Below are 23,485 nucleotides of genomic sequence, written 5' to 3'. Positions count from 1 at the left end.
AAACAATTGTTGGAAAAATTACTTGTGTCATGCACAAAGTAGATGTCCTAACCGACTTCCCAAAATTATAGTTTGTTAACAAGAGATTTGTGGAATGGTTGAAAAACGAGTTTTAATGACTCCAACCTAAGTGTATGTAAACTTCCGACTTCAACTGTACATAGTGCTTGTAATAACCAAATCAGAGATTCAATATAGTGTACCGGTCTTTGTGTCTTTGTCTAGCCTACACAATGAGGATGCTTGACCCCTCAGTGTCAGTGAAAGAGTGAAAAGTGGCCCTCCCCCCAGATACTTACCCACTACAAATACCAATTAGCCTAAGTTAGCATGGGTATCACAACGACCAACCACACACCTAGAAACCAACCAACCACACAAGAAGAGATTTCGAGAAAGAGCGTCATCTGCTCACGAGTCTTTATTCATGTCGCTCTTGACAAGGTGTTGGGCACTAAACATCAAACAGAGAATCACTGAGCGTGTTATGTGTGTGGTTCCAAGGCTGAGGAAGCCCTCTTCCTAATCTCTTTCTACATTGATGTGCTTTACCCAAACAAAATGAAATATACTTTCAAAGCACTCTTGTCAAAATACAGTACATCATAAAGAGAGAACCATTTAGACTAGTAAGTGCTAGCCCATAGACTGTTTGGTCATAGGAAGAGATTTCACATCTTTGAGGTACCAGTTTATCTCTCAGATCCGCACCTTGGGCTGGGATGATGTTATGTGAACGATTCAGACAGGTGAGGTGTGTGGAAAAATATTCAGTTTTGCCAAAGAGGGTGCAGATAATCACTGAGTTTCTCAGACTATTCTCAGCCTCTTTGGGAGGAAGGGGCCCGGTGTATTCAAATTCATAAAATATGTGTGAGAAAATAATAGTTCAAACACTTCCAAGATCTGACAATAGACAACAGCAAACACTCAGGGGGAAAGGTGGGTGGAGACCATCGGTTTAGTTCCTGTTTTAGCTGAAACCCCGGAAGAAGAGGATGTCCTGGGGAGGAAAAGGGGAGGAGGTAGGTGAAGGATGGAGAAATAGAGTAACTAACAGCATGCAGGGACATGGATACCAAACATTACTGACTACATGCTAACAAGAGATGCAAAAAAACCTGAGAACTGTCTGTATGCAGAGGGAAAGAAAAGTGACTCACTACCTTCTCAGAGGTACAAAGGAATAAAAACTGACTTCCGCATTGCATTCCGAGAAAGAAAACAACCACTGACTGAAGGCCAGAGGCAGAGGCAATTAAAAAATTCAAAGAGAGGGAGATAAACACTTCCACCTCACTCCAGCACAGTCCACAAAGCAGAAAGCACAAGCTGACAGACAGACAGACAGACAGACAGACAGACAGACAGACAGACAGACAGACACGGACCATGCTTAGTTAGAACAGGTGCTTCGGTAGTCAGCTACAGAGAAAAAGCAGACAGCCATGTATTCATCAACACATTTAAATAAGAACAAATAGTATACTTGATCTTGGGGAGAGAAAGGAATGAACAGATCAGCAGGTAGAGCTTGAAATTATGCTGAGCACGCAAGGTCAGTTTCCAGTCGAAGGGAAGCAGAATGTGATAGCATATTATTAAAGTTGTACTAAGCAGATGGTTGAACGGTGCAATATACATCAAGTAAAAGTCAAAATAATACATTTAATACAATAGGCAAGCATGAAGTTGGAATTAAGGACCAGGCTTTGTACAAGGCAGAAAACAGCTGTGAACTTTGAATGAACACAGGAGAGGTGACAAGAAGATGGTTTCCATGCCCCATCACATAATGAATCTCTGACGCAACTCGACTGTCATGCTATATCAAAACAAGGGGGATCCTAACAATGGATTTATTTCCCTGCAGTGATATTTGTAGGAGGAAGGGTGGCTGGGGGTCGCATATCAAAGTTTCAAGCTGACATAAATCAATCAGTCCCATAACTGGACAAAAACAACAGTAGTGACCTGTGGGCCATATCTGACATTAATCCTAAACCTTCCAGTCAGTGTGGAGGAATGACAGGACACGATTTTGTGGGAGAGAGAGAGAGAATGCTGATACAGGGCCTAACGAGGAAAGGTGCTGATGCTAATGAGTGCATCCGTGAGCCCTTAATGAGGCCGTCTCGTTTGGTGTCCTAATTCACAGTGATCCGCGTCTCAGGGGTGCAGGATAATGAGCTGGGCTGGGATTCCCAGGGCAGGGGGTTGTGTAACCCACCTCAAAAGGGGGACACAAACTCCCACAATGCGTGTGTGTGTGTGTGTGTGAGAGAGAGTGTGATAGAAAAGGGGGGAGGGAGAGAGAGTGTGAGTATGTGAGAGAGATACAGTGTGTCTGTGAGAGGGGGAAAGGGCGAGAGGAGGAGGGGAAAGAACAGCTAGATGTCATCCCTGCCTGATACGCTTGTTTGTACCCATCATTGAATTGCTGTGACCAAGAAAGAAAAGCTTGGCTCTCTGTTACAAACTGACCTCAGGCAACAAGTACACTCAAGAATAGGAAACGGTGAGGTAGACAGAGCAAGAGCAAGAGAGAGCAAGATGAGAGAGACAGGGTTAGAAGCAAACAAGAGAAAAAGGAGATGACAAGCCATGCAAGTCCTCAAAAAGTTTGAATGTTGATTCACCACAATATTTACATTAAGTGTTGTTGGCTTTGAACTTGCATTTCTAGGAGCTACTGTATGGCCCACTTCAATCATTATCAATGAGCTAAGGCTCATGAACACTCTATATACCATCCAGGAGAAATGCCTATCCTGTAAAGGGATGGCATTCAGTTTCAGGTCTTTTTCACTGGGCTACCAAGGAAAGCTAACTAACAACTACAGGAATCAGTGACCTCACTTTATAAAACCCAAATGCAGAGTATGCATTGAGCCCCGCCGCCCCCGCCTCTTTCTGCTGTGTCTGCATTAGTAAGGCTCAAATGGGTTTCTGCCATGAGAAACAGAGCATGACATGCACTAAACAACGCCAGGCCAGCTCCATTTGATGATGGCCGCCGCTGATGCGGACGCTTTTTGATGTGGAGAAATATCAGGGCAGCGTAAATCAGCATGAGACGCAGCTGGCTGAAGACCTAATGAGTCAGCCACATTACACACATCTCAAAATGCAAATAGAAAATAACTACAGGAAATGTAACATTGATAAATTCACCCAATGGTGAGTTATGGTCTCATCTGGAATTTAAGCAAAAGCTAAAATATGGGAATAAGTACTTGACATGGTTTTTGAGAACTGTGTCATCAAATAATTCAGACACCACTCTGAAAACCCTGATCAATAACTTTCGTGGAAAGTCTGCTCACTGTCCACTACTGTTTTGTCAGTGAGAATGTGTTTCGACACAACTCTAATTGACACAGTTAATAACACTGCCACCCTCTGGCTGGCTGGCTGGCTGGCTTCATGCAGATCTACCAGTAACTGTGACTTTGCTCATTCTTCCAATCACATTCACAGATCTGAATAGGAAGAGGAGATGTAGGGAAAGGAGGAGGGTGGCTGAAGGAAAATACCTTTATCCAATTTTATTGCCAGAAACGGAGATGCACATAGGTCGACTGTCTATAAACAGATAACTACAGTGCCATTTACAGATGATTGTTAAAGAAACAGACAAATAGCGTCACAAAAAAATTCATTTACAGTATTATGTTACTTTGAATCGGATACACTTACTCTATTCTTCTGAAAACAAACCAGACTATATAAGAGTGCACACTTTACATTTAAATGCTGATACTACTCTCTGTTATTATCTATGCATAATCACTTTAATAACTCTACATACATGTACATATTACCTCAATTACCTCGACTAACCCGTGCCCCTGCGCACCGACTCTGTATCCACTGTATTTTGCCGCGCTACTGTTATTTGACTGCTGCTCTTCAATTATGTTACTTTAATTTCTTATTTTTGAGGTATTTTTCTGAACACTGCATTGTTGGTTAAGGGCTTGTAAGTAAGCATTTCACTGTTGTATTTGGCGCATGTGACAAATAACATTTGAGTTATTGACTAAATCCGGGATAAAAGATCATTGCTCTGCTCCCCGTCCCCCAACCAGACCATTCAGGGGATCATAACAATCCAAATTATACCTGATCTATCAACGGCTTGGCACTGAGCACCGTTTGACCTTTTAACACGGCTCATGACATTATGTTGACATTTCAAGTAATCCCTCCCACGGTTCCTAATCTCAGTCGCTGTAGATGGCCCTGGACCATCCCCTGAGCTGCAACTACACCATGGATGCAGACAGGCAGACAGAGACAAGCAATATCCATGGCAGGGCTAATGATTCCACACTCAGGTGATGGGACAAATGCAGACATACATGCAGGCATGGGAATCAATGTTCATGTGTATTATCGGTGTATAATATGAAATGTGTTCGTTGTGTGTAAAAGAGAGGGATATTGCTCCCTACCTTCTCAACCTAATTTGAGCTACAATGCCTTCCCAAATGATTCACACCTCTAGACTTTTTCCATGTTGTTGTGTTGAAGCCTGAATTTAAAATGGATTAAATTGAGAAATGTCTTGAGTCAATAAGTATTCAACCCCTTTGTTATGGTCAGTCTAAAAAAAGTTCAGGAGTAAAAATGTTCTTAAGTCACATAATAAGTTGCATGGACTCACTCTGTGTGCAATAACAGTATTTAACATGATTTTTGAATGACTGCCTCATATCTGTACCCCACACATACTTACACATACACATATACATACATCTGTAAGATCCCTCAGTCAAGGAGTGAATTGCAAACACAGTCAACCACAAAGACCAGGGAGATTTTCAAATGCCTGGCAAAGTGTGTCTATTGGTAGATGGGTTAAAAAATATATATATATTTTTAAAAAACAGATTGAATATCCCTTTGAACATGGTGCCGTTATTAATTACACTTTGGATGGTGTATCAATACACCCAGTCAAGACAAAGATACAGGCGTCCTTCCTAACTCAGTTGCCGGAGAGGAAGAAAACCGCTCAGGGATTTTAACATGAGGCCAATGGTGACTTTATAACAGTTACAGATTTTAATGGGTGTGACAGGAGAAAACTGATGATGGATCAACAACATTGTAGTTACTCCCCAATACTAACCTAAATGACAGAGGGAAAATAAGAATGCCTGAATAGAATAAAATGAACAAGACTTACAATTTTTTTTCTGAGGTCTTGGCTGATTTGTTTTGATTTTCCCATGATGTCAAGCAGAGGCACTGAGTTTGAAGGTAGGCCTTGAAATACATCCACGGGTACACCTCCAATTGACTCAAATAATGTAAATTAGCCTATCAGAAGCTTCTAAAGCCATGACATAAACTTTCCAAGCTGTTTAAAGGCACAGTCAACTTAGTGTATGTAAACTTCTGACCCACTGGAATTGTGATACAGTGAATTATAAGTGAAATAATCTGTCTGTAAACAATTGTTGGAAAAATTACTTGTGTCATGCACAAAGTAGATGTCCTAACCGACTTGCCAAAACTATAGTTTGTTAACAAGAAATTTGTGGAGTGGTTGAAAAACGAGTTTTAATGACTCCAACCTAAGTGTATGTCAACTTCTGACTTCAACTGTACATGTGAATGTGTAGCACTCAATAAAAACATAAATATACCCTACAAGTCATCACCAGTCAGCTGTACTACACAATACTACAACATTCCCCACCTCAGGGTAAAACACCCCACAAAGCTCAGTGCTACAATTACACCCATTTGGCATTGATTCCACTCCTCTGTTGTCCATGCATGGCTGGATAATGTTATACTGCTGCATACAGCATAGCAGCACAGTCCAAAAGAGGATTCACTGCTAAAAAGGTCAGATCTGTTGGCTAGGATCAATTACAGTTACAATGTATCTTTTAGAACAGCCATACTCAACAGGCGGACAGACAGCAGGCCGGATCCAGACACAGAAGTGGGTCAATACGGACTGCGGGTCGACTTAAATACACATTTATTTTATTTTAAAATTCGGTTGGGTTTCAACTTCTGGTATATTAACACATGGAAAATGTGTGGAATTGCAAAATGTTTCTTTAGTGCCCTGGCATAATGTGAACAATTATAGGAAATACAATTTAAAACAGCATATTTCTCTCTCTGCCAACAAGAGGGGTGTGGACAGTTTGGGGGTTGAATTGGTTGCGAGGTAGGGGTTTCTTACTACACCGATAAATAACACTCATCCGGAGACCTTTGCCACCGAGGAAGTGTGTGACCAGACCTTCTCAAATAGTATTTAAGTACCCCAGTTTTAGAGATCACCTTTATTCCAAACGAGGGGGGGATGCCCTTTTTGTATCCGCAAAACATTAATCAGTACTTAGTTTGTGTTGGTGGGTCTTTCAGTATACTGTGTTAATGAAAACACTGGTCTTTTATTAAGGAATCTGACATGGAGTTAAATTTTATATAATTATTTAAAATGCGACAATGAATTGAACAGATCAAGACAGGAAATGAGAAGAGCTATGCAAGGTAACAACCCATTTATTTAGTGATACATTCTGCAAACTATACATTTTATTTCAAACTTCAAAAGGCTAAAAAAAAAGAAAGAAATAAGGACGGAAAGGCGGCGAGGAAATTCAGGGAAAGAAGAGAAAAAAACTCATTCACAAGCAAGGAATGCAATTTGTTCAAGCGACTCAACACAAGTAGCACAATTTAGTTCAGGGAACAAAGCTTTTTAACATTTTATTTTCGGTCTTTCCTTTGGAGATGGGACATAATACAAAATATACAGTTATTGAACTTTGCAAAGTCAATCACAGAGGCCTCTGAGAAGCAGTTGAATTAACATAGACAATACTACAGCAGTCTAAAGCCATTCTTGAATGTATTCATAAATACAGCAGACATGAATGTATGTATGCACATTTCTAATGCTTACAAGGTTACCCAATTGTTATACACTTGCATTTGCTTAAAGTATTACATCATCTGCAGGAGTGAGCAATTAAATAAGCTTTCAAGATTCAACAAGGTAATGTGAAAAAAATAAATGTATACAAACCAGAAACGGTTGAAAATGTGTACCATGTAACCACCAACATAGTATGCCACTTTGAAGAGAAGCACCCTAACATGGAAACACTTGATTTGATTTATTTCTCAGTTACAAGAAAGTCATGTCTACATCTCTCCTTGAAGTGTTCCAATAAACAAGTACTTAAGTGATAGGGTTAGATTGGGTAAGGCAAATCGGTGAGCTTATTAGTGAGCTGAAAAGGTCAGCAACATGGGGTTCAGGTCCCCTGTTTAAGGGGACACAACCCACCACTGCTAAGGGTCACACAGTAACGTCACAACTGAGGTACATCAATATGGACAATATGGGAGCGAGCATTCAAATCTACTTTACTCCAGCCAGATATACCTCTGAACCTAACAGAACTAGTTCCAGAGGAGCAAAGGGACAACCTGTAGAGAGCTTTATCGTTTTTTCTAGAACAATAATTTGTGAAAAAGCTGATAAGAAAGACTATCAGTGCATATTTAACCATTGTCATTAATTACACCAAATACCTCTCACACATCTTACATTTCTAGAACCCTGAACATTGTTACAATTCTAGATCTCTGAACTAGTTGAATATCACACAAAAGCTAAACAAGTTGGTGAAATTACACAAGCAAGGGTTTGAGGCCATTCTTTTTCATATAAGGTCAATGATTTTACTAGTTAATAAAATAAAACTAGCATTTGCAGTGGATACATTATAGATAAACATTTCAAATTTGCACATTTCAGTCAAATACATTTACAATGGGTCTGCCCAACTCTATGACAACTCAGTCTGACATTCCATAGATTCTGAGTCAGAACAGCCAAGTGTATGATGGCTGTTTTCAAAGCAAAACTACAGAGGGGGTGGGGTCTAAAACAACAACCAATACAAATAGGTTTTCTATGAATTTATGAGGTACTGTAGTTATGGTATATAAGAAAAATAATACATTGGATGCTTAGTAAGTGCTACGCTTTTGAACAATTAGGTCAGTCTTGTATGGTACCAGACGGGTCAATTTTTGATCAAAAGTCAAATATTGAAAAAAATAAATGCACCCTAATTGAGCATTCTTTTACAGCCATATCCTATTTCAATGGGAGGCAAAGAAAGATTTACAAAAGTTCAAGCATGGTGAATGGATCTAAGATCAGGATATGGCCTCTGAATTTTGCAAAAAGTACCTTCAGAAAAGTATTTATACCCCTTGACGTATTCCACATTTTGTTGTGTTACAGCCTGAATTCAAAATGGATTGAATACATGTTTTTCCTTTGCCTGCCTGCCTGCCTGCCTGCCAGCCACACACACACACACCGAGATTTTAGCACATTTATTGAAAACGAAATACAGAAATCTCATTTACATAAGTATTCACACCCTTTTGCTAAGACACTCAAAATTGAGCTCCGGTGCATCCAATTTCCTTTGATCGTGAGATGTGGACTCAAAGTTGTAGTGACCTGTGGCCAATTCAATTGTTTGGACATGATTTAGAAAGACATACACCTGTCTATATAAAGGTCCCACAGTTGACAGTGCATATCAGAGCAGAAACTATACCATGAAGTCTAAGGAACTGTCTGTAGATCGCTGAGACAGAATTGTGGTAAGGAATACCTTGGGGAAGGGTATAACATTTCTACAGTCCTGAAAGTTCCAAGAGCACAGTGGTCTCGAACTTTGAAAAAATTAAATAAAATTGGAACCACCCAGACTCTGCCTGGAGCTGGCCGTCTGACCAAACTGAGCAAGAAGGACCTTCAAATCAGGGAGGTGACTAAGAACCCAATAACCACTGACAGAACTACAGAACTCCTTGGGTGAGATGGGAGAACCTGCCAGAAGGACAACGGTCTCTACAGCACTTCACCAATCTGGGCTTTATGGGAGAGTGGCCAGACGGAAGCCACTCTTGAGAAAAAGGCATATGACAGCACATCCGGAGCTTGCAAAAAGGCACGTGAAAGACTGAAAGCATAAGGCAAAAGATTGTGGTCTGATGAGACAAAAATGTAATTATTTGGCCTGAATGCAAAGCTCTATGTCTGAAGAAAACCAGGCACAGCTCATCTAACGCCATCCCTACCATCAGCGGCAGGGACTGGGAGACTGGTAAGGATAGAGGGAACAATGAATGGAGCCAAATACAGGCAAATCCTTGATGAGAACCTGCTTCAGAGTGCAAATGACCTTAGAATGAGGCAAAGATTTACCTTCCAACAGGACAATGACCTCAAGCATAAAGCCAAAGCAACGCTGGAATGGCTTCAGAACAAGAAAGTGCAAGTCCTTGAGTGTCCCAGCCAAAGCCCAGACTTGAATCCCATTAAATCTGTGGAAAGACTTGAAGATATCTGTTCACCACCGCTCCCTATCCAACTTAAGAGCTTGAGAAAATATGCAAGGAAGAATGGGGGGTTGGGGGGAAAATAAATCACAAAATCCAGATGTACAAAGCTGATATAGACATACCCAAGACCACTCAAAGCTGCAATCGCCACCAAAGGCGCTTCTAAAAAGTATTAACCATTGGGTGTGAACACTTAGGTAAATTATATCTGGATTTCATTTTCATTTTCAATAAATTAGAAAAACATTTTCATTTTGTCATTATACGGTGGTGAGTAGTAGATGGGTGAGGGAATTTTTTTTTTTTACATTTTATATTCAGGCTGTAACAACAATGTGGAATAAGTCGAAGTGTATGGCTACTTTGAATGCACTGTACATACGTTCCTTATGAGGCTCACATAATTACATGACATATTCATGTAAGGCCCCATCTCTAACACCTTAGTCACTATGCAAGTCTTACAGTATATATGCAAGTAGTCCGCATTCAAACTGGTGTGTCGACAACAGAACACTAACATACTATCCAAAACTCTTTAAAAACAAAAGCGCCGCAGCACAAAATCAGTGTCAAGCTGTACAGATGACTGAAAAATATGCGGCTAACCTAAAGATAAAAGTAATGCATTTCTGAAATAAAATATATTTATTTCCAGTCTAGCCTTATAAAAACATTGACAGTAAACAAGTAACCTGCAAGTTTAAAACAGGTTAAGACAGATTTTCCTTTGACTTCATTTAGGTACTTGAAAATTATATACATTCTGCAGTATTTCTGGAGAAAATACTTGAGTATAAGGACAATGAACGTTTGCAATCCTCAGGGGAAGATCCAATTGTCTATGCAGGTGCTAAAACAGCTAGGGCTTGTGTGTTACAGCGGGCGGCTCTGTGCTCCTAAAAAGTTGGTTCCCTTCCACAAAACCAGTGGGGAAATACAACTTTTAATTTTTTTTTAACGATTACCAAACTAACCACATTTCTTTCTCATTTTAAAAAAGTGACTTGGGTACCGGATTCATTCAGTCACTTAATGTTTTTTCTAAGATCGCAAATGCTGTGTAATAATTATGAAGCATTGTTTGACTTAAGTATACAATTGAACAATAAGTGTTTGTGTGATTGACATTTCAGCAGTTTAAGGGTACATCAACTGTTCGTATATCAAGTTCACAACAAAAAAGAACCTGGGTCCAAGTCCCTCATTCATGGACAAACATATTTCAGCGTTAATCTGAGACATACTTTAAATGGTTTACTTTCTAAACAACTGCAGGTACGCATAAAACACAGTAATAAAAGGGTGGCATATCAAACCATCTCTAAACTGTGGGTGTGTGTGTAATATAATATATTTTATATACACACACATACACACTACCGTTCAAATGTTTGGTGTCCCTTAGAAATGTCCTTGTTTTCGATAAAAAAGCAAATATCTTTGTCCATTAAAATAACATCAAATTGATCAGAAATACGTAGACATTGTTAATGTTGTAAATGACTATTGTAGCTGGAAACGGCAGATGTTTAATGGAATATCTACATTGGCGTAGAGAGGCCCATTATCAACAACCATCGCTCCTGTGTTCCAATGGCATGTTGTGTTAGCTAATCCAAGTTTATCATTTTTAAAGGCTAATTTATCATTAGAAAACCCTTTTGCAATTATGTTAGCACAGCTGAAAACTGTTATTCTGATTAACGAAGCAATACAACTGGCCTTCTTTAGACTAGTTGAGTATCTGGAGCATCAGCATCATGAGTGGGAGGCCCCGGTGCACAACTGAGTCTCAACGTAAACAGTGAAGAGGTAACACCGGGATGCTGGCCCTCTTGGCAGAGTTCCTCTGTCCAGTGTCTGTACTCTTTTGCCCTTATTAATATTTTTTTCTTATTGGCCAGTCTGAGATATGGCTTTTTCTTTGCAACTCGGCCAAGAAGAACAGCATCCCGGAGTCGCCTCTTCACTGTTGAGACTGGTATTTTGTGGGTACTATTAATTGAAGCTGACTGTTGAGGAATTGTGAGGCGTCTGTTTCTCAAACTAGACACTAATGTACTTGTCCTCTTGCTCAGTTGTGCACCGGGGCCTCCCACTCATTCTATTCTGGTTAGAGCCAGTGAAGGGAGTAGTACACAGCATTGTATGAGATCTTCTTGCATGGAATAGCCATCACTTCTCAGAACAATAATAGACTGACGAGTCTCAAAAGAAGGTGCTTTGTTTCTGGCCATTTTGAGCCTGTAATCGAACCCACAAATGCTGATGCTCCAGATACTCAACTAGCCTAAAGGAGGCCATATTTATTGGTTCTTAAAATCAGGAGAACAGTTTTCAGCTGTGCTCACATAATTGCAAATGGGTTCTAATGATCAATTAGCTTTTTTGCCATTGGAACACAGGTGTGAGGGTTGCTGATAATGGACCTCTGTACGCCTATGTAGATATTCAATTAAAAATCAGCCGTCTCCAGCTACAATAGTGATTTACAACATCAAGTGTCCACACTGTATTTCTGATCAATTTGATGTTATTTTAAAAATGGACAACAAAAAAATAGCTTTTCTTTCAAAAACAAGGACATTTCTAAGTGACCACAAAATGTTGAACAATATATAGGGGTCAAATTCAGGAGACAACATGGTAGTTTGTTGCCTGAAGTTAGCCTACATCATTAGATTGTCAGTTGGTTAAAGAGAGAGAATTTCAAATTCAGTACGTTACCCTGTGTGTCAGACAAACAGGATAGTGTCCCAACCCTGAGCAGAGCCCACAGGTATTAGAAGGGCACCTTAACCTACAGTGCTCCATTCTAATTGATTAAACATCCACAAACAAAACAAGAGCATCTTGCTCACCACTTATCTAACCCAATAAACTGTGGACAGTTTATTAGGTACACCCCTCCGTTTACGAAAATGGATCGCTCCTACAGTGAGTCACGTGGCCATGGCTTGCTATATAAAGCAGGCAGACAGGCATCGAAGCCTTCAATTACGGTTTGATTGAACGTAAGAATGGGCAAAACGAGTGTCCAAAGCAACTTTTGAGCGTGGTATGATGGTCAGTGCCAGGCGCGCCGGATCCAGTATCTCAGAAACGACCTCCCTCCTGGGCTTTTCACGCATGACAGTGTCTTGGGTTTACAGAGAATGATGCGACAAACAATAAAACATTCAATCAGTGGCAGTCCTGTGGGTGAAAACAGCTCGTTGATGAGCGAGGTCGAATGAGAATGGCAAGAATCGTGCAAGCTACCAGGCGGGCCATAAACAGACAAATAACAGTGCAGTACAACAGTGGTGTGTGTAGAACGGCATCCGGGACCTCACAGCTCGTCGATCCATGTCACGGATGGGCTATTGTAGTAAATGACCACACCGGGTTCCACTCCTTTCAGCTAAAAACAAGAAGCGTCTCCAATGGGCATGCGATCACCAACACTGGACAATTGAGTGGAAAAACATTGCCTGGAACATGACAGTGAGTTCAGCTTACTTGAGTGGCCTGCGTAGTCCCCAGACCTCAACTCAATAGACTATGTTTGGGATAAAATGGAACGGGCTGTTCGCAGAATGAATGTACCACCGTCTAATCTGCAGCAACTGCACGATGCCATCGCGTCAGCATGAACCAACATCCCTGTGGAATGTTTCCGACACCATGTAGAATGCCCCGAATAATTCAGGCTGTTCTGGAGGCAAAGCGGGATCCGACCTGGTTCTAGATGGATGTACCTAATAAACTGGCCACTGACTGTATATACATACAACAATGAATTTTAAACAATGGAAGAAAACACATTTAAATAAAACCATCTCACCACGAAATACATACTATACACTTTTTTCTTAAAAGGGAAAAATTAATTGCAAATCAATCATACACTTTAGCAGCATAACGTGCCCTAGCTCCTGGTGCAGTGGCTGAGGTCTCTACAGTAAGAGCACCCCAAACCACACAGTAAATACAAGGACCTCTAGGAGAGCTCAATGCATTTAGTGGATTTGTTCTTGGTTGTATAGTTGAATATAGCAACATTTAAAGCAGCAATCAGCAGTTGAAACTATAACACCCCTGTTTCTGTAAAAAGCTAAGGGTTGAAGCTGGAGAAATGTAACCAATCAAATGCATAGAGCTATGCATGCAAAGACTGACCATCCATGATATCAAAATGATAGTTTTATCCATATTTTTAGGCTAGTGTTTGTTCACAATTTTACAAGAATTTGAGTAAAACAAGCGTATATCAGCAGTTGACCTAACTAAGCCCTAGGCATTTAAGTTATATTCTTCAAGAAACAAAATGTGAACATACCATTAATTTACAAGCCCAAAAATGCATGTAACAACTGAAGATTGCTTCTTTAGAAAAAACACCACTTGGAAATTGGAATTAGAAGATTGAATGTTCACTTAGACTGGTGGTGGTAACTAGGGTTTCTAACAATCAGCACTTAAACACTTAAATGTTGTGATTTGAACTCCTCTCTGAAACTTAGAAAACTTAACTTGGCATGGGCTGTCATAAAGCTGACCTATGCTATCATAGACCACGTGGCACCTGTCACATATTATGCTTATTCCAGTGGAGGCTGCAGATGGGACGGCTCATGTCTGGAACAAATGGAATGGCATCAAACACATGCGTTTGATACTTTTCCACTCCAGCCAGTACCATGAGCCCATCCTCCCCAATTAAGGTGCCACCAACCTCATGTGGTTTATTCAAAGTAAATGATCTAACACTCATGACACATGAAAACATGTCAACTAGTCAAGGTTCAAACTAAAAAAATAAAAAATAAAATTTTATTTTTTAAATCACTGTATGTCATTAGACAGGTTAACTGTGTCAGACTTCACTGACAATTACAAAGTGGTTGTGGTAGATGTCATTTTGAAGTACAAATTGCAATTTGTCAACTTAATCCTTCCACTGTCAAATAAAGTGTTATCTGAGTGAGGGGTAGTGAGAGATTGTATTGTGCTGATATGAAGGACTGATGAGGTGCAGAAGAGGTATGTAGGAGTAATGGCGCCTAAATCTCCAGCCCATGTGGTTCTGACATCAGCACCACCATAGCAAACATTAGCTAGTAGCTACAGTGCTGCAGATAGAGACCTACCTCTACACATACACACAAGCACCCAGGCACGCTTGCCAGTATACGCACACACACACACACACGGAATCCAACACAGCAAGTGTTAAAAGGTGTCAGGTGGGATAATCTTCACTTGCATCTTGTTGTTTACAGGAGAGCAACAAGATCATTTCTCTCCAAAAGACAGGAACACAATGAAGGACTGTGTAACACTTTACCATAGTTACTACAGCGTATAAAGAAAAAGGTATATGAAAAATAATTAAAATTGAACATGTAAATATTAGGATTTATAATGGTTAGATTTAGAGAGCTTACTGTGCTGTGAACCTATACAATTTACCCGTTTCTTTAATGAGCAAAGACTTAAACTAAAAAAGAACAAGAGCAGGAGGATAATATCACCTGGAGGACAAACAGTAATATTCACTGAATAGACATTTGTTGGAACTCCAGAAGAGCAGGAAAAAGGCAGATAGTGCATAAAAGGTTATCTTTCTCACTTCTTTCATTGTTTTACTTGAACTCAAGCTGCATTAAATACAGGCTGTTTGTACACAACAATTGCACTTCACAAAAACATACAAAACACAAGGAAATGTGAATCAAACTAATTACAGCAAAAAAATAAATTGTTTCAGCTGAATTTATAAAAGAACCTAATGGACTTGCTAGTTATGGGTAAGGTTGGGGGGGGGTAAAAGGTGAGACAAAATGGAGGGAATCCTGAACTTCAGAGCGGACTGGTGCTGCACTATCCAGGGTGTAGAGGTGTGTTTGCATCTCCTCGTCCTCCCATCATATTCCCTTCTTAAAAATGTAACGCTCAAAGTGGTGGGGAGACAGACTGCTGAACGGAGCTGCTGTGGGTCTTGAGAGGGTTGCGGGTTGTAAACTCTGTGCTGTGTTTGTGGTGGGGGTTGTGTTACCACATGTCGTCTGTGGACGCTGAGTCCTTGAAGGAGGGAAGGAAGGAAAAACCCTTCAGACTCTGGGTCTACATCCAAAGGGTCTCGATTTCAACTCCTGGAGACGTGCAAGAGGGCTGATCTTTCCACCCAAGAGGTTAATTTTGTCCTACACTAGTTACGAACTTGGACAGGAATAAATGTAAATAAAGTCCAAGACATTGTTCAAGAAAGAGTACGGATAAGTGAGCAGAGCTTTCCGGCAATTGAGATTGAGATCCCTGGTATTAACAGCAATATCTTGAAGTCTTCACTTTAACCAATTACATTTTTTCCAGTTCTGGACTGTAAAATAAGGGGATTTTATTTGTCATATGCCATTTGATAGTGATACTGTTACATGGTCATTTTAGGCTGATCAAACAAACCCAAATGATGCTATTCCTAATCCAGAAACAGCTTAGGAACAGCATTTTATTACTGGTTTGTTTGAATAGCACCCTTATATTTTCTGTGATAAAAATTCCTGTTTCCTGCTTAGAAAGCCATGTCAGAATAAAGAAGCACAACATTTCATTCACATAACCATGAGAATGTTTGTATATGAATGGTTGTTATGAATGATTGCTTCAATGAATATATTTCTTGTTAAACTATTTGTAAGATGCTCCCATTTGAAGAATCTTGAATATTATCCCCATTGATGGAACTTTAGGGAGCAAGTACACAAGATTGATATCAAATAATTGCAGCCTAAATAATGGTCTAAGATTGCTCTGCCAGCTGTCACTGCTACTAGAATGCTACCCGCATAGATCAGAAAGCATATTTGGCCTTCAAACACTGGGAGGGCCATACTCGAAACATTAGAAACAGTTTAAATTAAAATTGTTTCTCAGTCTCAAAAGCCGCATCAGCCAATTACAATTGTTGACGAGGTTGCACGTGATAGAACACTACTTGTTAGCTTTTCCCCCATCAGATAGCATAGGGTTAAGTATGCCAGGTTAACACAACCAGCTGGACGTGATTATTTCCTGTAACAAATTCTGTATCAACCAATTACAAACGTTGACGTCACTTTGTCTTGAGAGCGTCCTAAAAGTAAAGTCCCCCATTTAGGGGACTGAGCGATTGTAGACTGGTTCCGACTAACATTTTTGTTAAGAGAGCGCTCTGTCAATGGTGCAACATTGATTGCTGTACACTACGTAACAGCTCTGGTTGTCCCGCTTCACATGCCGTTCTACGCTCTCATCTGAGATGCTGTATATAAAATATGATACCTAATTTACAAGGGGTGACATCACATTTTCTGGCTTATCCAGACAAATGATCGAACTCCAGTCTGAAATGTGCAGCTCCGCTTAAAATAATGCATATGAAATGGGAGACTAGCGATTGCTGCAAACGCAGTCTAATCTCGCTGTGCTGTCAAATGGTTGGATGCAAAAATCATTCCGTAGAATTGAAACAAGATTAAATCACCCGTGTTTACAGCTCAAGTTGTACAAGTCAGCAGACATTTGAATGGCTTCTGCACGTCGCTCAGAAGACACTAGGCAGAAAATGCTGTCAATCATTTGAAATGATACCAATTTTGTATTGTCACCGAGTACAATAATATTTATTTTATAGTTAAAAAGTGAAATAATTTGATATGTAATATACATAACAAGCATGTCAAGCCCTATTCCCCCACTTTTGTTTAATAGGAGAAGATTTAATAGATTATTTTTTTCATATGTTCATTACACTTGAGCTTACAGTACATTTGGAAAGTAATCAGACGCCTTGACTTTTCAAACATTTTTTACTTTACAGCCTTATTCTAAAATGGATTAAATGATTTCCCCCCCGCCCCACACACCTCATAGTTACAAAGCAAAAACTGGTTTAGAAATGTTTGTTAATTTATAAACAAAATATGACATTTACATAAATATTCAGACCCTTTCCTCAATACTTTGTTGAAGCACCTTTGACAGTGATTACAGCCTTGAGTTTTCTTGGGTATGATGCTATATGCTTGTCACACCTGTATTTTGGGAGTTTCTCCCATTCTTCTCTGCAGATCCTCTCAAGCTCTGTCGGGTTGGATGGGGAGCGTCGCTGCACAGCTATTTTCAGGTCTTTCCAGAGATGTTTGATCGGGTTCAAGTCCGGGCTCTGGCTGGGCCACTCAAGGACATTCAGAGACTTGTCCCGAGGCCACTCCAACGTCGTCTTGGCTGTGTACTTAGGGTTAGTGTCCTCTTGGAAGGTGAACCTTCAACCCAGTCCTGAGCGTCTGGAGCAGGTTTTAATCAAGGATCTCTGTACTTTGCTCCGTTCATCTTTCCCTTGATCCTGACTCGTCTCCCAGTCCCTTCAGCTGAAAAACCTCCCCACAGCATGATGCTGCCACCATCATGCTTCACCTTAGGGATGGTGCCAGGTTTCCTCCAGATGTGATGCTTGGCATTCAGGCCAAAGAGTTCATTCTTCGTTTCATCAGACCAGGGAATCTTGTTTCTCATGGTCTGAGTCCTTTAGATGCCTTTTGGGAGTGGCTTCCGCCTAGCCACTCTGCCATAAAGGCCTGATTGGTGGAGTGCTGCAGAGATGGGAGAACCTTCCAGAAGGACAACCATCTCCACAGAGGAAATCTGTCAGAGTGACCTCCCTGACCAAGGCCCTTCTCCTCCGATTGCTCAGTTTGGCCGGACAACCAGCTCTTGGAAGAGTCTTGGTGGTTTCAAACTTCTTCCATTTAAGAAGTATGTAGGCCACTCTGTTCTTGGGGTCCTTCAATGCTGCAGAACATTTTTGGTACCCTTCCACAGATCTGTGACTTAACACAATGCTGTCTCGCGCTCCTTCGACCTCATGGCTTGGTTTTTGCTCTGACATGCACTGTCAACTGTGGGATCTTATATAGACAGGTGTGTGTTTTCCAAATCATGTCAAATCAATTGAATTTACCACAGGTGGACTCCAATCAAGTAGTAGCAACATCAAGGATGATAAATGGAAACAGGATGCACCGGAGCTCAATTTCAAGTCTCATAGCAAAGGGTCTGAATAATCCTGTAAATAAGGTGTTTGTAATTTTTGTTTAAATAAATTAGCTAAAAAATGTAAAATAATGTCATTATGGAGTAGTGTGTAGATTGATGAGGAAAAATGTATTTAATCCATTTTAGAATAAGGCTAACTTAACAAAATGTGGAAAAAGTCAAGGGGTCTGAATACTTTACGAATACACCTAAGCAAATATTTTGTATTTGACAGAAACGTGAGATAATAATATTTGGTTGTCAGTATAAGCATCACTATGTATTGTTTATGACCCTCGTGATAAATAATTACTTTTGGGTATGTCTATTTAGGTGGAAATCTACAATTTGACATTACATTTAACAGGTGAACAGAAGTCACATGGCACAATCTTCTAATCAAAGTTACTAAAACATGCACAAAAGTTAAATTGGACATATAGCTCACAGTATTGTGGGGGGGGTTCGTGGTAAGTTCAAATCCCAGGTGAGATTGTTTTTTTCCTTTGGGAAATGTATAATTACGTTTATTATGCTAGTGTGTTGTGAAGGGTGTAGCCAAAACTTTGTAAATTAAGATTACAAATATATTTAACAAGGAGCTTATTGGAGTCCCTCTTGCAGACTGAGACTACTGCTATACAGGGGTGTAGAGCTGCCGGAGCCACACTTTGCCACTTCTTAGAATCATCTGTTGTGGATGGCTCCCGACACTGCGTCTCAAAGCTGTCATCAAGGCAAAAAAGGTGGCTACTTTGAAGAATATCAAATATAAAATATGGTTTGATTTGTTTAACACTTTTTTGGTTACTATATGATTCCATATGTATTATTTCATAGTTGAGGTCTTCATATTAAAAATAAAGGAAAACAAAGGAATGTATAGGCGTGTCCAAACTTTTGACTGGTACTGTATTTTAAGAAATGCCATTGATTAGTGGATAAAGTTTAAGATCTTTGATAGGTTGATGTGGAATTTGTTGCAGGAAATATTCACTGTCAGCTGGTGAGATTAGCATTGGGCTAACCTGTACCAGGTTATCTGATGGGACCAGCAACAATTTAGCGTTCTATTGTGACAAGTAAATTGACGATTTGAATTGGCCGTGTTTACACAGGCACCCCAATCACTGGCAAGACTAGATCTGATTGGTCAAAAGACCAATTAGTGGAAAAAGATCAGAATTGTGCTGCCTGTGTAAACACAGCCCAGAGATGTGTTAACTGTTCTGTGATATTGGCTGCAGTGTTAATTCAGGAGTGAACTAAATTATACACATCATGAAACAGTTGTTAACTGTGGGAAGAACTAAATGAGTTCTGTGATGTTATGGTAACGAGTAAAGTGGATTACAGAGCAAATCAAAAGTGAATTACAAACAAGGATGATACTCAAAAGATGAGTGCTACAATAAACTAAAACATACAGAAATCCATATATTGCCTCCCCTTGATTCATCTTTAAAAACAGATATGGTTATTGATATGTTGAATGTTACAAATTGGGTTGATGGAAGTTAGAAAACGAACACAAAATTATTCATGTAATTGTATTTTGCCCTCGAAATACAAACGGATCTGCACAAAAATGTATCTACGTACATTCAAATAAACAAGCTTTTGTGTGTGGATAGCAGTTGCCAGGAGATACTTACTGTGTCGTCACTTCGGTATGGGTTGAGTTTGTTGTACACCGCTTCAACAACGTTTCGCCTAGGACACAAAAGTTAACATGCAGGTTTAGCGTAGCAAGCAATAAAAATACCAATGTATATAAGCCCAATAAAAACAAAACAGTTTATACAGAAAAGCTCAATGCTGAGCATACAAGGCTGGAATTGAAGGGCAAAAATCAATTAGCCCAACTAACAGCCCAAACTTCCACGCTAGTCCAAACTATCAAAACCACTTTAGTGAAAAGTAATTAAACCTTACCCTGCAAAGCATGGTACTATTTCCCTAGTACTTAATCGACCTCAAACTTTGAGTTGGCTGAGGTCCAGTTAAAAGAGATCACTCACTTGCTGGCCAGTTCACCCCCAGGAGGGAGGTTAGGGATGCTCTCTGATGCTAACGTCCGCATCACGTGGACCAAGTCTGGAACCCCTTCGTTTCCCTGCTTCTTTATGATCTCTGTGGGAATAGCAGAACAACATTCTCTGTGAGTAGAAAACAATATCACACTGAGTGAAGTGAGCTTCAACCACATCAAATTCATGACAATGTTCTATCTAGGTTTCTATATGGCATATTTAGATAATGCACCTTCTACTCTGCTCTCCAGGTACTTATCCAGCTCTGCTTCCCTTTTCACGGCATCTGCAGTCACCTTTGGAGCCCCTGGGAGGCAGATCAGCACAACGCTCATATTGTCCCGACTCCCCTGTTCAAAGGGAGAAAGCGAGAGCAATACAGACAGACTTAAAAATGAAAATAATTTACATTTGCTTTAGCATCTTCAAGTAATCCAAAAGGCATCTATGACGCCTACTCATGTGACAAAATGCTGTGGTAACATCCAGGTACATGCAAATGCTTAGCTGTTACTGATTCAGTAAACAATAAATTAACAGGTCTCACCTTGTACAAGCAAGTGTCAACAATTTCATTGCAGACTCTCTCAAGGTCATTGGTCACCTCTAGCCTGGACCTGACAAAGTCACACAGTTCCTCATTGGCCATGACATCCCAGATGCCATCGCAGGCTAGGACAATAAACTCATCTTCCACCTCAGACCTTTCAATGGCATACACCTCAGGCTCTGGTGAAACCAGCTGCTCAGTGGGGCCCTTGCCATGCACACACTTGTAGTCGAAGTCTCCCAGGGCCCGGGACACAGCCAGAGAGCCGTTCACTCTCTGGATCATGACAGAGCCTCCGGCGTTTTGAATCCTCTCCTTCTCCAGTGGGTTGCTGGGCTTGTGGTCCTGTGTGAAGAAGTGCACAGCTCCTCCACGGCTCAGAAGACCCCGGGAGTCTCCACAGTTGATGAAATAGATGTGGCCTGGGGAAATCATGACCCCCACCGCAGTTGAGCCACTGCGGTCCACACCGTGCTTCTTCTCTGAGATGTTCCGCATGTGCTCGTCAATCTGCAGGAAACCTGTGCGGATGCCGATCTTCACACTCTCTACGTTGGGCTCCAGACCACTCTGGAAGTCTGGGTTGCTGGTGATGTGCTCCAGCAGGTGCTCACAGCAGTATTTGGCCACCTGGGAGCCAGCATGCCCATCATAGACAGCAAAGAAGGACCAAGGGTCGAGCCCATGAGGCAGGCCAATGACTGCCGTGTGCGCATCCTCCATCTCCACCCTCCAGCCCTGCATGCTGCTCAGGCCATAGGTCAGACTGTTCCCCTCACCATGAGCATTGTGCTTCTCCATCTTTGGCTTGTCCAAAAACGCCCCCATTGTAGCTCTTAAAACCTTCAAAACAGGAATAAAACAAAGGATAATATAATATGTTAACTTGTTATTCTGCTAAACTCGGCTACATGTTTACTAATTAAACCCCAAAATATTTGCCAAATATAATTAGTTAAGATATGGATGATTTCGAAGCAGATGACACAGATACAATCCTTTTATGGCAAAAAGATTAGATAGCACCTTGGGCTGCACTCATACGTTGCACCCTCTAGTCTAAAAATAGGTGAGTACTGTAGACATTTTAAACACTAGCTAACGTTAGTTAGAAACATCTATCAATTAATTACTAACGTTAGCTGCTAGCTAAATAAACTATTTTGTAGGTGTTGGCCATTAATTGTGTGATGTCAACAATAAAGTCAGCACTGCAAATAGTTAACTACCCAAATTGCAAAACAAGATCCTCCCGCTTGCTATTTTCCGCTTTCCTTACGCCCAAGCCAACGTTCGCTAACTACGTGTTATTGTTTTGTAGCTAGCTAGAATACAGTGCAGTTAGCTATTTAGTTTAGCGTTTTAGTGATGTTAGCCATCAATGAAGTAACTTAGTTAGTAGGTAATCTTACCTGACTAATGCTAGTTACGTCAAATAGCCTCATATCCCAACTAGCTAGTTACTGTAGACATCGTCCAACTAAGTCAATGACAGAGCCAGGGTTACTTAAATGTAAATAAGTCACATTTGTGATGATCACAAAATTACGAACAACAATGTTTTCAACAACGTTAACTAGCTGGCTGGCTATGGTAGCTAGCTAGTTAGCTTAAATCCTTCGGTCGCAATAATATGAAAACCAAAATAAACAAACAGCTGCGTCGTTGTGGGCCTTGGCCCCATAGCTTTGGCAGGCCTTAGTTACACTGCCCCACGGCCTATCCTCGTCGCGAAACACCCGCTGTGTATAGCTAATCAGTAATGCTAACAGACTAGCCTGGTAGACAATCAGAGAGATTTGTCACAGGCACAAATCACCGTGACTTACCAAAATCCGAAAGACCTGTTTTGAAGTTGTAAAGACAGCAACAGAGCAGAGGTGCTGTGACCGAAACAGAAACACCGACGAGATGGAGGGAGTTTGCGGGTAACGTTAGCTAGCTAGCAATCACCTCACAGTGCATCAATTTGTGAAAGTGCGGAACTCCCTGTTCTGACTAAACCAGGGATGCATTACTTTAACATTTGTCGACGTAAAGTATAGTTAAAATGTCCCTCCTTTGAATTTTTAGGCCGGAGCTGTTATGGCCAAATGAGTGTCAAGCCCCAGCCTATTCACTTGAATTTGACACAGCCTGCAAACACTAGCTAAACCAAACAGTGGACTCAAAAAATACCCGGATGTTGCAGGTTGCGTGCTTGAAAGCATTACATCATCCCTATGAGGCAGTTGGTAATCAACACAAAAGCCCATACATTGATTCAACCATATATATCCTATTACATTACTAGTTACATACATTACTGCTATTATTAGTATTGTAATTCCTAATTCTATGGATTCAACATTGTAAAGGCGAGCACGCATATTAACATAAAGCCAATACATTTCGTATGGAAATATCTGTGGGCTGTGGCGATTCAAAATGT

At 40.5% G+C, this 23,485-nt stretch overlaps 1 protein-coding gene across 4 annotated transcripts; it reads right to left on the bottom strand.

Annotated features, from left to right (window-relative positions):
• Nucleotides 1-391: 391 nt before the first annotated feature.
• Nucleotides 392-23,253, bottom strand: LOC118362571 (protein phosphatase 1A). Of its 4 annotated transcripts, none has more exons than XM_035743001.2 (6): nucleotides 22,467-22,664; nucleotides 21,052-21,897; nucleotides 20,737-20,854; nucleotides 20,493-20,604; nucleotides 20,127-20,184; nucleotides 392-1,003 (listed from the first exon to the last, which is right to left on the bottom strand). In XM_035743001.2, exons 1-6 carry the CDS (start codon nucleotides 22,497-22,499, stop codon nucleotides 974-976), a joined length of 1,197 nt encoding a protein of 398 aa, XP_035598894.1. In that variant the 5' UTR covers nucleotides 22,500-22,664; the 3' UTR covers nucleotides 392-973. The 4 variants fall into 4 exon arrangements, with proteins under 4 accessions (XP_035598894.1, XP_035598896.1, XP_035598893.1 ...); XM_035743003.2 differs by lacking the exons at nucleotides 392-1,003; nucleotides 22,467-22,664 and adding exons at nucleotides 6,522-15,480; nucleotides 22,884-23,253; XM_035743000.2 differs by lacking the exon at nucleotides 392-1,003 and adding an exon at nucleotides 6,522-15,480 and having other exon boundaries at nucleotides 22,467-22,662.
• Between the last annotated feature and the right edge of the window lie 232 nt (nucleotides 23,254-23,485).

Source organism: Oncorhynchus keta, chromosome 29 (assembly GCF_023373465.1).
Source record: "Oncorhynchus keta strain PuntledgeMale-10-30-2019 chromosome 29, Oket_V2, whole genome shotgun sequence".
NCBI lineage: Eukaryota > Metazoa > Chordata > Actinopteri > Salmoniformes > Salmonidae > Oncorhynchus > Oncorhynchus keta.
The sequence above is the reverse complement of the archived record's forward strand: the minus strand, read 5'-3'. Positions and strand labels throughout refer to the sequence as shown.